Below are 15,495 nucleotides of genomic sequence, written 5' to 3'. Positions count from 1 at the left end.
TAACATAGTTTTGCGGCAATACAGAGCGATATAGTGCACGCACTGAGACGAGAGAGGTATGTATCAACTCGTCTTAGTTAAGGGAATAACATAGTTTAATAAGAAAAACTGGTGGAGTATCCCTTTAATGTGCTTTATGTATGTTTATATGTGAATAAAATGCTAAATTAAAGGATTAGTTCACTTTAAAAAAAACTTTTGCTGATAATTTACTCACCCCCATGTCATCCAGGATGTCCATGTCTTTCTTTTTTCAGGCGAAAAGAAATTAAGGTTTTTGATGAAAACATTCCAGGATTTTTCTCCATATAATGGACTTCAATGGGGTCCAAACGGTTCAAGGTCCAAATGACAGTTTTAGTGCTGCTTTAAATGATACCAGACGATGAATAAGGGTCTTATCTAGCGAAACGATCGGCCATTTAAAAAATAAATATAAAAGTTTAAGTTTTATAAGCACAAATGCTTGCCTTGCTCTGTTCTGTGAGACCTTTTCAACGTAATTGCGCATTACGTGACGTCACGAACGCGCATCACAGAACAGAGCAAGGCGAGCATTTGTGATTCGTCATATAAATCGATCAGGGATATGAAACCATATCCGTACGGGCTGAGCCGGATCAGCACTGAATGGAACAGTTAATAAATGGATTGGCTTTTGATTAGATTCAAAATGTTGAATACATAGAATTTCAGTGGATGGACAAAAATGATGAGAGAATATTAAACAATATCCTAATTTGTTTCATAGATGAGTGAAAGTAATTTCTTGGAATGTAAATTGTGTAAGCTAACCCTTAAATTTGTATTCTTTACCTTGGCAGCCTGTTAAGAAGAAGAAGATTAAGCGTGAGATCAAAATTCTGGAGAACTTGCGAGGAGGAACCAACATCATTCGTCTTGTAGACACCGTGAAGGACCCTGTGGTAAAGTTTGCTCTTTCAGTATATGCAACTGTTCTCTACAGTTCTGTTTTTGCTAAATTACTCACAACTGTATGCTGTTTTTGTATCATTTTAATAAATGTATATATAATATTATCAGCAGGCCCACACAGAAACTGTCTAGAAATTTTGCTACAATCAAATTTTGTGACACGATTCGCAAAGCGTTTTATTAACCCTCTGTTGTTGCTCGTGCGGCGGTCAAAAATCACAATTTCAATTAAATTAATGTACTATATTTTACTGCGATAATGTTTTTCATTTGACATTTTGTATTTTTAGGGGATTTTATGGTACTAAACTATATTTACGGAAAATGTATGATTCATTTATGACCCGTTAACCACTTTTTGAGCAACTTAAAACTGTCGTAAATCTTAAATGCTTTGGAGCACAGACTGAAGTTTGGTCTCTTTTTAAAGATTACACTTGGGCAGATTATTTTTTTAAAGTTAAAAAAGTGAAATTAAACAAAAGTTATAGAACTTTAAGGTTATAATTTAGAAAAATGCAATAAATTAAATTAAATGAATTATTTCCAAGACATGTTTTACTCTAAAACTGTGAGAAAATCAAAGCCATAAATCTAAACAAGTCCAAATTTGAGGTTGATATCTAAACAAATGAGCTTTCAGTAAGATTTATTTGTGCGCAGTACCAAACGTTTCCACTAGACGAAATTCGTCTTCCATTCATTTCCAATGCGGCCGACCGCAAATAATACAAGTGACTCTTTTTTTTTTTCAGGACCATTTAACCTTTTCGAATCATGTCCATTATTTTTTTTTTTTTTTTTTTTTTTTCACATAGCAAGTGCCGAAAAGTTTCGTACCTTTCCGATGAAGTAAAAAAAAATTCTAAAAAACCAAAACATACAACGAACAGCACCAGAGGGTTAAATATTTTGCCAAATTTTATAAGGCTTTTATCTCCCAGTAAGAGTTTAGTATTCTCAGCTCTATTTAACACATTCGGAGTGTTATCTTTGCTCTATACTATGTAGGGCTGTCAACGAATATTCTAAATTCGAATATATATTCGAATAGTTTTAAAAAAACAGAAATTCGAAGGTGAAAATTAATATTCGAATCATGTGGAAAAACACGCCCGCGGTAGCAGAGGCGCGGCTGTCTGCTTTGCGAGTGGCAAAATTCTGAAGCTTAAAATGTAAAACGCATTTTCCAGCTGCACAGACAGATAGCACAGTGAGTGTCTGGCTCACTCATTGGCTGTGCTGCGTCAACTGCACATCCAATGGCACGGGCGCCTCCAACGTGTGCGCCAATGAGCTAGCATTACATCAGACACGTCAGAGCCCGCCAATGGGGGCGTGGCCAGACGCCCTCGAAATAGCCATAGTAGCAGCATTTTACCCATGAGTTTACCACAGCATAGGGTAGGCTACGCTTCATCTGCATGCAGGCAGGCAGGCTAGAATTGCGAAACATTATTGGATACTTCTTATAATTGACATTTCTCTGGGCCAATCGGAATCTTAGTTCTTTTTCTCTTGGCCAATCGGAATCTTAGTACTTTTTCTCTTGGCCAATCGGAATCTTAGCACTTGCGTCAGAATCGATGAGATACCTGGCTAGACCACGAGAGTCTGATGGAAACTCATAACGTGAAGGAATCTTATGTGAAATTCGAGGTAAATCAAACTTTTTTTGGAGCAAAAACAACATCTAGTTGTTTGCTTGATTCAATTAACGTTAGCTACCACTTTGTTATGCTGTGCTCGTGACAGGGCGCTGAAAGAACGAGCATAGAGAGAGCCGGTCGCGCGCGCGCACTCACTGTATTCAAACTGCCTTGCTCTCCCTTCATCGCGCATATTAATCAAAATCTATTGAGAATTGATACGATAGTAAAAGATCAAAAGACCAAAGTTTCACGTGGAGCATTTTCAGAGATTATTTTTCCTGAATTACCGCTAGGTGTGAATTGTAGCCTACTAAAATTGCCCTATCCTCTCTGAAAAGCGTTCCGCACATTCAGCTGACATAAACCACATTTTGAATAAACAAAAAACCTATCCAGTGATTAAATGTTTTCTGTGTAGACACAAATCTTGTGCGATGTCCTTTAGTCCTTATCTGCTAGGATAATCACACAACGCGTGCCGTGTGTGTCAGCTAATGGCACGTCCGATTCGCGAACTAATGACTCATTTGAACCGATTCACTTTTATGAATGGTTAAAATAACTGATCTGTCCAACATCTGTCTCTTCAAAAGAGATCTGAATCGGTGTATAACAAATCGATAACACCAAACTAGTTAATATTAACTATTCATAAACTGCACTTCTTAATCTTTATAAATAAATAGCATTTATTAATCTTTGATAATGTTAATTTCACTATTTACTAGTAGCCTTATTACAATTAAAAGTTCTATTTGTTAACATCAGTTAGCCTAATGCACTGTGAAGTTATGTGAACAAACAACGAACAGCTGTATTTTTATTAACAAAGAATAATAAATAGAGTAACAAATGTATTGCTCATCATGGTTCATTTATATTTTACTGCCTTTTTTCTCCTTTGCCAATCCTATGATAATTATATACAGGATAGTGTTCATCCAGAACAACATGTAACTGTGTAACCACACCCTAGCAACCGTTTAAAGCTACCTAGCAACCATATTGCTTACATATAGAAGCCATATTGCAGCTCCACAACATCGTTAAGACATTGTTGTTGGCTCGTATGCAATCATGTACAACATTGTAGCAACTATCCTAGCAACTGAGCGGCGAGCCCCCCCCCCACCCCCCCACCCGCAGCACTGTCACCTTTTTTACTCTGAGGAGTTTGCAGGTCTGAATATTTGTTTCAATCACCGAATGAAGCCTGCTATATTTAGGACAAGAGTCGCGACCTTAAATTGCTTGCACTAAACTCTTGATCAGCACTCTACATTTGTTTATTGTTGTTCATTTAAACCGTTATGCGCAGAGAGCATGAGGGCGAGAGAGAGAGAGAGTGCCGGCGAGTGCGAGCGAGAGTAAGGTCTGCGGTCTTGGCCATTAGTTGATTTACTTGGTTTTGTGTAAGTTAATACGTTGTCAAATATGTTTAAACTTAAATAAACTACCTATACAAGTAGTTGTGTCTCTTTGTATTAATTTGTCCTGTTATTAACGTAATGCGCGTCATTGACAAAATGCGCAACCAGATATTCAAATAGTTTGAATATATGGGTTTTTTTTTAGAGGGAATATTCGAACGTCATTTTTGAGCAATTTTGACAGTCCTAATACTATGTAATGTTGTAGTATAATGTGTGAATCGTGTTTCAACGTTAAAAATTCCAAAAAGAAAATGTAGTTGATGCACTTATTTAACTGAGAAAAACAAAGTGTGGTATGTTGAACACTTCAGAATCCAGTGTTGAATGACAAAATAAACTCGTACTAGACGATGGAGGTACATGGTGCGTAATGTATAGTGTGTCCTCCTTTGGGACACAACTGTTGTATGATATTTAAATCCATTCCAGAATCGGCAGTCCAATTATAATATTAAGGTTGACAAAATGCTTAATAAAGGAAACCAACTATTTTTGAGTGTCTGCATTCCAGCTTAAATTTGCATTGATTTATATATATATATTTTTATCTGTTTAAGTGTTTTTTTACCCCCTTTCTTTCTTTTTTTCTTTCTGTTTTGGTATTCCACAGTCTAGGACGCCAGCCCTTGTGTTTGAGTACATCAATAACACGGATTTCAAGGTACCACTTTTAATTACTAAAACTATCAAACTGAGGATTTTCAATTGCTTGATATCTTGATTGACTTTAAGTTAATATTGCAAGAATTTAACAGCACATTCACTGTTCTCTGATGTCAGTTAAAGGTCACATGACATGCGGGTAAACAAATAAAATAGTTTGATTATTAGTTTTTGTTATTAGATAAGTTTATTATTTATAAAAAAATATGTATATTGTAATTTAAAATTTTTATAGTTTAAAGGTGCTATATGTAACTTTTCTTCTAAAATGAATCCCTTTTTTATTGCCTGTGTGTGAAGGGGTTGTAATCACACATTACAATGACCCACTTGTCGGGTTTTGCTATTACCTCTGAAGGCCAGTATTCCTATTTCTATGTGAAGTCTCCGGGTCGGATTTTCTGTGAAATCCATCGGATGTGACGTGCATGCGGGCTCCCGAGCCTCTCTCCTTATATACAGTCTATGCGACGGCACTGCAGCTGACGACATGGAGTCTGATAACACCCAAAAACGACCTGCCTCCAGCACAACACAAACTCCACATAAATATAAAAAACAAAAAAAAGTTTTATCTGCTAAAGCTCGTCAGGCCAAACGTCAATCAGATCGACTCGGGACGAAAACACGATCAACATCGGCAGAGCGTTTGAATTATGGAGAGACCTCCGCTTTGTTTTAGATACACGAATAGGTAGTGAAATGCCTTATGCTAGATAACACCATGTCGGCTAAATGCAGTCAATGTAACGTTATCATGGTACGAGCATGGAGTATTAGTTCAACGTCAGGCTGATAAAAGTAGCCTATTATTGTAACGTTGCAGTGGGAGTTTACATGAAGTTCGAGCACGAGCGCTCTTGTTGCAATCTGAAACATCACCGCTAGAGGCCGCTAAAAACTACATATTAGAGTTCTCAACGGGCCTGAAAATTACAACCCGACCCGGCCCGTGGCTTTTAAAGCCCGGACCCGATGTAACCCGACACATCAACATGAATTATCTGCCCGAACCCGACCCGCGGCCCGACGCCACCCTTTTGATCGGTGAGTGATGTATGTAGAATAGAATGTATTCTATGACTGCTGAGAGAGAGAGAGAGAGAGAGAGAGAGAGAGAGAGAGAGAGAGAGAGAGAGAGAGAGAGAGAGAGAGAGAGAGAGAGAGAGAGAGAGAGAGAGAGAGAGAGAGAGAGAGAGAGAGAGAGAGAGAGAGAGAGAGAGAGAGAGAGAGAGAGAGAGAGAGAGAGAGAGAGAGAGAGAGAGAGAGAGAGAGTCACACAACGTGTTGCGCCGCCCCTGAGCAACGGTGATTTCACCTGCAGCAAGTTTACTTTTCACCAACTCCATCTTCTTCTCCGGGCTAAAGGCGTGCACGCAGCGGCGTCAGGTCTGCCCTCGCGTCGCGATGCACGCAGCAGCCAGACTTTCTTTACAGTGAACAGCAGCGATGAATAATAAATGTTTTTTTTTTCTTACACTATACAATTCAAAAGATTAAGCCCGAGGTCCGACCCGAGTCATTTGCAAATATTTTCGACCCGAACCCGCGGGTCTCGTCGGGTCAGTCGGGCTGACCCGACCCGTTGAGAACTCTACTACATATAGCACCTTTAATTACCGTATTTTCTGTAAAATAAGTAGCACCGGGACAAAATTGCAGTGTTGAGAAAAAATATATAAACAATATTTATTATAAATCCCAAGCCTAAACAAATTTATGAAACAAAAGTTCAGGCCGACAGACTTTGTGTGCCTTATCCTCATTTCATTAACTATACAATAATATAATTAATTATGCAATATCTGTTGATTTAAAACTGTGGGGAAACGCAGCGCTGTTTTACTTGGTCAGAACAATCATACTAAAAATACTTTTGAGTGTGTTGAAAGTTATGTTAATGTTAACGTTCATTCAGTGCCTGCTATTAGGCATTTGTTGAAGATTGCTAGATTGTAATTGTAGATATGTAACAATGATTAGTTTTCTGTCAATACATTTATCCAAACAGTTGCTCATCCGTCTAAATGTCTCACATGATGTTGTTCTGATTTTTTTAGGATCTCTATCAGAGACTAACAGACTTTGATATCCGTTTTTACTTGTATGAACTTCTCAAGGTGAGCATGCTGAAATAAGATTACGCTTTTGTGTGTTTTCAACAGGAGAGTGTGTTAAGCGTGTGCTTTCTCTCTTTGCAGGCGCTGGACTACTCTCATAGCATGGGCATCATGCATCGGGATGTCAAACCTCACAATGTCATGATAGACCACCAAATGAGAAAGGTGAAGTCAGATACCAGCGTTGTGGATTTGCTTTTGAATGTGTTGATCAGTGTTGGTGACCTGATGTAAGTTTGCTTGTCTTTTTATTTGTACGTGGTGTAGTTGCGGCTTATAGATTGGGGTCTTGCTGAGTTCTACCACCCTGCACAGGATTACAACGTTAGGGTCGCCTCAAGATCATATAAGGGACCAGAGCTGCTGGTTGACTATCAGGTATGTTGTGTGATTCGCTATGTTATATCAAAGACTTAAAGTCCCCCGTAGTCAATAATTATATCCCTTAAAAATCATCTTTGATCACCAAAATGACATATTTATACGTTTTTTCCTTGAAAAAAATCGCCATGCCTTAAAAATAGCTTGAATGTAACTCGACACCCTTGGCTCATTTAGTATTCACGGTTCTATGAATATGCAAATGAGCCCCGCCTGCACTCACTCAGCTCAGAGATCCACTGGTTGACGATCACACGTTGATCTGATTGGTTACAAGGTCGTTTGTGACGTCAGAAACACCAGCGATTTCAAAGCGTGTTTTTGAGACTGTCTTTGGTTCACTGCAGTTTTAAGGAGAAAATACTCAGCAATGCTGTCGACTTATGAATTTACACATGGTTTGTCTTAAAGCATATTAAAAACACCACATAGACATATAAACAACATTAAAAGCTGGATATTCACCACAGGAGGACTTTAAGAATTACAAAGATGGTGCACTCATATTATACTCACTCATACTATGAATGGGAGAAAGTGCAACCATGCAATATATTCCCACATTACCATCAGACATTGCAGTTAAATCTCCAAAATGATTTGCAGATGTATGACTACAGTCTGGACATGTGGAGCTTGGGCTGTATGTTAGCCAGTATGATCTTCCAGAAAGAGCCATTTTTCCATGGTCAAGACAACTATGACCAGGTATGACTTGTCATTCTTCAATGAAAACTGTTGCAGTATGTAGTCTTAAAATATACAGTATGCTAACCGAATAATCTTTGCTGCAGTTGGTCAGAATTGCCAAGGTTCTGGGAACAGAAGAGCTATTCAGCTACCTGAACAAGTATCACATCGAGCTGGACACGCGCTTCAAAGATCTGCTTGGCCAGTGAGTCTTCGTTATCTAGATTGGCCACATTTTGAGGATCTTCGTATGAGTTGGTGATGCACATATAGAAATGTAGATTTCTGTGACAACCACTCATTTAGCTGCTATGATCAGTAATCGTTCGGATGGCTGATTTTATAAACAATCTTGTTTTTGCTTGCTTTCGAAAAAAATCTGTTTACACACAAAAGCTCCAATGCAGATTTTGATTAAGTGAGCTACACGTAATATTTAATGAAGTTTTGTTCACGAACTTCACGCATTAGCTGAAAACTATGGAAGCTTGTTTCCGCCACAGAATAAAAAAGGTACTTGCGACTTTTGATCTCACAATTCTGACTTTGTATCTCAGATTTGCGAGTTATAAAGTCACAATTTTGTTATATAGTCAGAATTGAGAGATATAAATTTGCAATTGCGAGAAATAAACTCGCAATTCTGACTTTATAACTCCCAATTGTGTGTTATAAAGTCAGAATTGTGAGAGATAAAGTCATTTTTCCTTAGAATTGGAATTTATAACTCGCAATTGAGTTTAGCTATATGCCACAATTGTGAGAAAAGATGTCAGAATTGCGAGATATAAACTCGTAATTGCGAGAAAAAAAGTCCGAATTGCGTGATATAAAGTCGCAATTGTGAGATAAAAAGTCGCAATTGTCTTTTAAAATGTTTTATTCTGTGGCGGAAACAAGCTTCCATAGAAAACAGCATTGATTAAAAGATCTTGGTTCATCCAAATGAAGATGGATTATAAACGAGAAGCTGAGCCCGTGTCCACAGAGGGCTGGTCCTTATATAAGTTATAAGTATATAAGTCCATGGCTATAAGTTGTAGCTTATCCATGTTTGTGTGCTAGTTTTGATCCGTTTGCTGTCGAAGCGTCACCGCTTTGGTCAGTGATTTCGCCCATCCATGCATTTATTCGGCCCGATATTTTCAGATGCCATCACCAATTGCAGATTGATACACGCATCTATACATTTTCTGTATCTACTTTTAATTGCTAGACTGTTTTAATCTTGAAATCGCCTACATCTTCAGGCAGACACGCAAGCGCTGGGAGAACTTTGTTCAGCCAGAGAATCAGCACTTGGTGAGCCCAGAAGCTCTGGATTTGCTGGATAAACTCCTGCGTTACGATCATCAACAGAGATTGACTGCCCAAGAAGCCATGGAGCACCCCTACTTTTGTGAGCCAACTTTCTTTCTTTACTGTGATTTATTCATTTCTCAAGTTAATATATGTATATAGAGATGCACCTCTTGGTGGAAATAAATGCTGTGATGTTTTTCCCATCATGAGGTGCATCAGTCTTTGTTCAAGATCTTGTATTGCCAGTGCAAGAGTCCAGCCCTCTGTAAGTCTCCTCCAGAACATCCCAAAGACTTTCAATGAGTTTAAGGAGCCGATTCATGTGTGGAAATGACTCTTCATGCTCCTCACAACCGTTCTTTCACAGTTTGAACCTGATGAATCTTGACATTATCATCCTGGAATATGGTTATGATGTTTTTCATACATGGTTGTTTAAGAAATTAAAAGCTACACACTCCATCAATTAGGGTTATAAACGTATAACATGCTAGAAACATAATAATCACTGCAATAATGATCCAATCATAAACTCTTAAAAATGATTTAAATCCAATACAGCCACTTTTTTTTTTTTTTTTTCTTTTTTTTTTTGGCCGGACAGTTTATATAATCCTGCATCAAGTGAAATCACTCATTGAAAACCACTAGGAAATTTTTTTTTCTGCATTCATTAGTCATATTCATCATATTGAGACCATTTTTTTAACATGCTACCAGCATATAAGGGTCTGACAATGAAAGTGAAACACCTGGTTTTAGACCACAATGATTTATTAGTATGTTGTACGGCCTCCTTTTACAGCATCATTTCATCTTGGGAATGATAGAAACAAGTCCTTCACAGTGGCCAGAGGGATCTTGAGCCGTTCTTCCTCCAGAACAGCAGCCAAGTCGTTACGTAATGCTGATGGAGGAAACTTTTCTGACAAGCGGCTTAATAATATTCAGATCTGGTGACTGCAGGCCATGTGGGATGTTCAACTTCACTTTTTATGTTCATCAAACCATTCTGTCACAAGTCTTGCGGTGTATTGGTGCATTATCATGCTGATACACGACACTCATGTACAATGTTTGAACCGTTAGGTGCACATGGTTCTCCACAATGGTTCAGTAATCCTTGGCTTTGACACGACCATCAAGCAAAATAGTCAAGTCATCTTCATTTATATAGCGCTTTTAACAATGTAGATAGTTTCGAAACAGCTTTACAGAGGTAAACATATAATTTAAGGTAACAGAGATTGGTTTGGTTTTATAGCGGTTTTTGAATTATGTTATTTTCCAGCTAAAGTTAGTTTTGATTGATTCAGTTCCGTCGAAATGATCATTTGTTATTACAAAATAGGGAATGCCATGATATTGATATAAACATCACTGATCCACCTAGCCTGGTTAAAACCAGACCATTCTCAGTTGTAACTGAGTTATGGTCTGGCAAAGCGTCATAGACAAATCATTTCCAGAGGAGCGTCACCAACGGACGTCGCGGATAGACCTAAACCCAATCAGAGCGATGAAGGAGATGACGTATGCAGAGCGGCGGAGAAACATCTCCGAGTGTTGTTCTTTGCTCGGTTTTTAACAAAAAGGAAACGTTCAAATCACTTAAAACAGACGCGATAGCTGATTCGAACGAGTGATGTTCGACGGCGGCATCCATCTTTGTAATGTAGGCTACAAATCCCAGCGCTGTCGTCATCGTGTAAAGCCCGCCCCAACGTTTCTGATTGGTGCCTCGATTTCGACGGATTGGAAATGGGCTTGAATGAGCTCTTTGCCAGACTAACTTTCAGAGCAAATCTAAATTTGCCGGAAGTTGTCTGGGTTTTCCCAGGCTCTGATCCACCAACAATTTGTCCTCTTTTGAACTCTGATATGTGTGTGGATTGCAATATTTTATTGTAAAGCTATGATGGAGTGTAAAATCAGTGAAGATTGGCACATATATAGGCATGGAACCTCCAACACTATATGTGCCAGTGTTTCAGTTTCATTGTCCAACCACTGTATATCACCTACATATCCCTAGTTTCATTATTCTCGTCTCCTAAAGATGTTGCGTTCTCCTATAGATCCTGTGCTGAAGGGACAGCCTCCGTCAAACTCAGAAGGCGCTCTGGCAATAAGCAGCTCGACCACAACATGATGGGCTAAAAGCAGGTAAGAACGATGTAACATCCGGTTAGGGGTGTGCGATATTGAGACAAAACATGATATCTCGAAATATTCTCTAATTTTTTATATTTTCTTAATTATTGGACAATATTTTGCTGAGTGTGTTTATTGTGTTGGTACCTCAGCAGGGTTAGCAAGTTTTTGATATTCTTTGTCACGTTTTGTGTTGTGGTCAGTTCATAGCAGTGACGAAAATCATATTTTCCAATAGATTTGTACCTTTTATAAAGCCATTTTTAACCTAATTAAATAGATGCATCATCTTTTGTGTCAAATTCTTACATAATAAGATACCATAGGGCTGTTACCAATCATATGAAATCAGTATCAACAAAATTCATATTTGCGATGCAGAGGAAACACAGAAGCTGCATCTGAAGTGGCGTTTAGATGCATTTACACTGTTTAATTCAGATCAGAGGGACATGAATGCGTTTAACCTGCTGTTATAAATGCATGAATAATGTTTGGACGTTTTAAACGTTGAATATTGATATTTTGAAATGAAATATACTTTAAATGTGAAATTAAAACTGCCAGTAGGTAGGAGTCATTGAGATTCATTCAAGCTACTGATTCGTTCTTAATGAGTCATTGAATCATTCATTCAAACGATTCTTTCGTTCAGTAAAGAAACAGCCGTGTGTTGCTCAGAGACACACATCAGTCCTGTGGTTTTGTTTAGAAGTATTTTCGTTGGCAAAATGGAGCAAAAACAGGCAATATTGTGTCTAAAATGTAAGTTGCTTAATATTAAATTACTGGTTATTGAAATGTTGTATAAAACCAATATCACATTTGTAATCATCTAAAATCTAAAAGACACTATTTCTATCTATTTTTGCCCCCTTATCTTGAATATTGAGGGCATTATTAATGCATTTTTATAGATTTATAATCATGCAGTGAACGCGTGCGCCAGGTGTGTCGATAATGACAGATCGCTCATCATTAAAACAGCATATTATCGTACACTATAAATATCGCACACCCCTACATCCAGTACACTGTATTTGTGCCTCATCTAAAATGTTTAGTTTTTTTACTGATATCATTCATTAATTTAGAATCTTTCTTCTAGGAAAACCTTTTTACCTCAACATGTCGTGCAGAGACATGCTGCCTTTCAGGTGTGAAGCTTCAGTTTACTGGAGCAAGAAGTTATTAAGCAACACAAGACTTGTACAGAATGAACACAATGGGCTGTAGTCCTTCTCTTACATTCACTTTGTATTAGTGCTGCTTGCCATCGTTATCTAGGTACCAAACTGGTGTTTTTTTCCCCCCTAATCTTCCCTCCTTTGAGTTGAACATCTCCATTTCATTTTTGGATCAACACTGAATTAAGCTATAATATAATGAGAGGGAAAGAATGCCTGCTCTTTCCCCATGATTCTCAGGCTGTAGATGATTGATGGAGGCTCCCGATCCTGGTTGCATTATGTTCTGGAAGATTGTGTTGTTCAATGACTTGCCCTGCTGATATGAGCTCAGATTATAAACTATAGTATTGTCGGGTATGGAGGCTTTACTGCAATTTATTGAAAATAAGATATATTAAATGAAACTGTTTTTAATCAGTCTGACCTGTTTTTTTTTTTACCCACCATCATAACTTTGTGATCATCAGCTGTGAATGATTACGTGAAAGGCAGTTATTCTCTATATCAGTGTCAGTGTTTGTGAACTCCCTGAAACGCATCTATTGTAGTCTTGAGTTTTTTCCGGGAACAAACACGTCACAATATTCCTCATTTAAATATTTAATACGCAGAATAAAGGGGCGGGGCTTGGTTGAGTTTGTTAGTAGTGTGTTAAAACTGGCGGTTATGGTAAGGGGCGGGGCTCTCAAAGCGCTCGACCAATCACAACACACTGATCCAGCCGACCAATCAGAGCACAGTGTGCTTTTCAGAAGGAGGAGGGGCTTCATAGAGGAACTTTCCCGAAAGGATCGTTAGCCAAATATGGTCGCAAGTTCCATCATTATCAGCATTTTTCAACGAGTCGATGTTTCCGGAAAAAATTGTTCCAACAAACTTTCGCAAACAACATCGCCAAGTTGTGTGGTTGGAACGACAGCGCTCGACCTGTGGTTAGAAGCAGATTCAGTACTATATATATTTTATTTCGAATACATATAAATGTAATTTACGTAATTTAGATTGTCAAGAGATTTAAAGCACCGTTTTTGAAGATTGCGTACGTGCTCTAGTACGAGTATATGATTGAATCTGGAAGTAAAGAAACAAGTGAGAAATAGTCCTCAGATGCCATGTCTGTAATGTTTTGCAAAAAATCTGGCATTAATTCGATCTCAAAACGGATTCATTAATGTCCCCCTGTGGTGTAAATCAAGTTTTTAATGTAGTGTATGTGTCCATCTGGTGTTTTTAATGTGCTTTAAGACAAACCATGTGTAAATTCATAAGTCGACAGCATTGCTGAGTATTTTCTGCTTAAAACTGCAGTGAACCAAAGAAAGTCTCAAAAACACGCTTTGAAATCGCTGGTGTTTCTGACGTCACAAACGACCTTGTAACCAATCAGATCAACGTGTGATCGTCAACCAGTGGATCTCTGAGCTGAGTGAGTGAGTGGAGGCAGGGCTCATTTGCATATTCATAGAGCTGCGAATACTAAATGAGGCAAGGGTGTCGAGTTACATTCAAGCTATTATAAGGCATGAAGAATTTTTGTTTTCAAAGCAAAAATCATTTAAATATGTAATTTTGGTGTTCAAAGATGATATTTAAGAGATAATATTATTGATTACAGGGGCACTTGAAAATAAATTACTACACCACCTGCGTGACATCATTAACCAACGTGGTTAAATGACAAATTTGCGACTAGGTTTCTGGGAAACAGTCGTGACTATCGACTTGATTACTTCAATGATGCATCGTGCGATGGTAGTTCAGCAGCGAGTTACGTCGTTGTACGGGAAACGCATTACTGGGAAGAGCTGCAACAATGTCAAATATATGAGAAATATTTTTTTTTTTTGAACATTCAAGCATGAATACCTATTCCAGTAGAGCCCAAAAACAAAATCAAGACTTTGTAAAACGGCATATCTTTAAAATAGTGAAAGTTGAATATGTTGTACTTAAAATTCAGCACTCAGACAATGATTCTAGGGTCTTCAGTGAATAAGTTTAATAAGATAACAACAACTTATTGTGAAATGTGCAATATTCGTGCAGTACTGACAATGATAATAAATACAAATGGATATGTAATTTCAAGCATATAACATGACACGACACATGAGTTTTGAACCCATATAAGGCACATCCACATGACCTCCCATTATTCTTCCTGAGTCCGTCACAATCTTAACATGCACAGTGAGGAAGCTGGCCAGCTGGACTGCTTTACACAGGTACGAAAGGCTGAGGTTACCTACGACGGTGTCACGTCACATTAGCACGGGGAATGAAGACCACGAGGGTGCTCTCAGAAGAACACTGATTATCTGTAGATACAATACTTCATAAGCCCTGATTACAAATAAAAAAAGTGACAAAGGAGGCCATTCTTATTTTAATTCATAAGCGATTGTGGAACTGAGTGAGCCTTGCTGACCTTGTCTTCCGGTTTGTATTTCCACAGCGTGAAGGTAAGATCTTACAAATTTTCGAACGAACCGCTCGGTTTTTAAAATCTTCCCTCTCTATTCGTGACATCTGCTTCAAACATTACAATACTCATGATAACTTTCCTTAACTCTACAATAAGTAAATCCACTTCACCAGCTAATTACTCTTCAAGTAAAAAGACAAAATTCCAAAAATCTTGTTTCTCTGGCACATAATGTCTATAGGCCTACTAAGTTGAAAAAATGCATTTGCTACTGCGTGTAAAGCTAATACCACAGACATTCAGTGCTTAACGTGAATACAAGAAGTAAGCAAATAATAAATACATAAATAAAAGGAATTCATTAGTAGAAGAACCTCAATGAAGTGCTCATAGGTTCATGTTTGAATTCCTATATAAATACTGTCGGTGGATTATTTATAAGTGCTGATATAGTTCTGCCTTGTGTGTGTGTGATATAAATGCTAGCTAGCATGATAGAATGCAATTAAAATGCTACATGACCATCTTTCAGCTTCTCACGAGTATGGC

General features: G+C 38.0%; 1 protein-coding gene across 2 annotated transcripts in view; it reads left to right on the top strand.

Moving 5' to 3' along the window:
- The window catches only part of csnk2a2a (casein kinase 2, alpha prime polypeptide a), a 39,498-nt gene that overhangs the window by 3,446 nt on the left and 20,557 nt on the right, over nt 1–15,495 (top strand). The window contains exons 3-12 of one of the 2 annotated variants that reach the window (XM_056265721.1): nt 825–926; nt 4,632–4,682; nt 6,745–6,804; nt 6,886–6,969; nt 7,072–7,182; nt 7,792–7,893; nt 7,980–8,080; nt 9,126–9,274; nt 11,256–11,343; nt 12,440–12,935. In XM_056265721.1, coding sequence (XP_056121696.1) covers nt 825–926; nt 4,632–4,682; nt 6,745–6,804; nt 6,886–6,969; nt 7,072–7,182; nt 7,792–7,893; nt 7,980–8,080; nt 9,126–9,274; nt 11,256–11,329 — 834 coding nt within the window. In that variant the 3' untranslated portion in view covers nt 11,330–11,343; nt 12,440–12,935. Of the gene's footprint in view, nt 1–824; nt 927–4,631; nt 4,683–6,744; nt 6,805–6,885; nt 6,970–7,071; nt 7,183–7,791; nt 7,894–7,979; nt 8,081–9,125; nt 9,275–11,255; nt 11,344–12,439; nt 12,936–15,495 lie in introns of those variants that run through there. The other variant, XM_056265720.1, reaches the window with a different exon arrangement.

Source organism: Rhinichthys klamathensis, unplaced genomic scaffold, assembly GCF_029890125.1.
Source record: "Rhinichthys klamathensis goyatoka isolate OS25496 unplaced genomic scaffold, OSU_Roscu_1.1 h1tg000240l_1, whole genome shotgun sequence".
Lineage (NCBI taxonomy): Eukaryota > Metazoa > Chordata > Actinopteri > Cypriniformes > Leuciscidae > Rhinichthys > Rhinichthys klamathensis.
The sequence above is the reverse complement of the archived record's forward strand: the minus strand, read 5'-3'. Positions and strand labels throughout refer to the sequence as shown.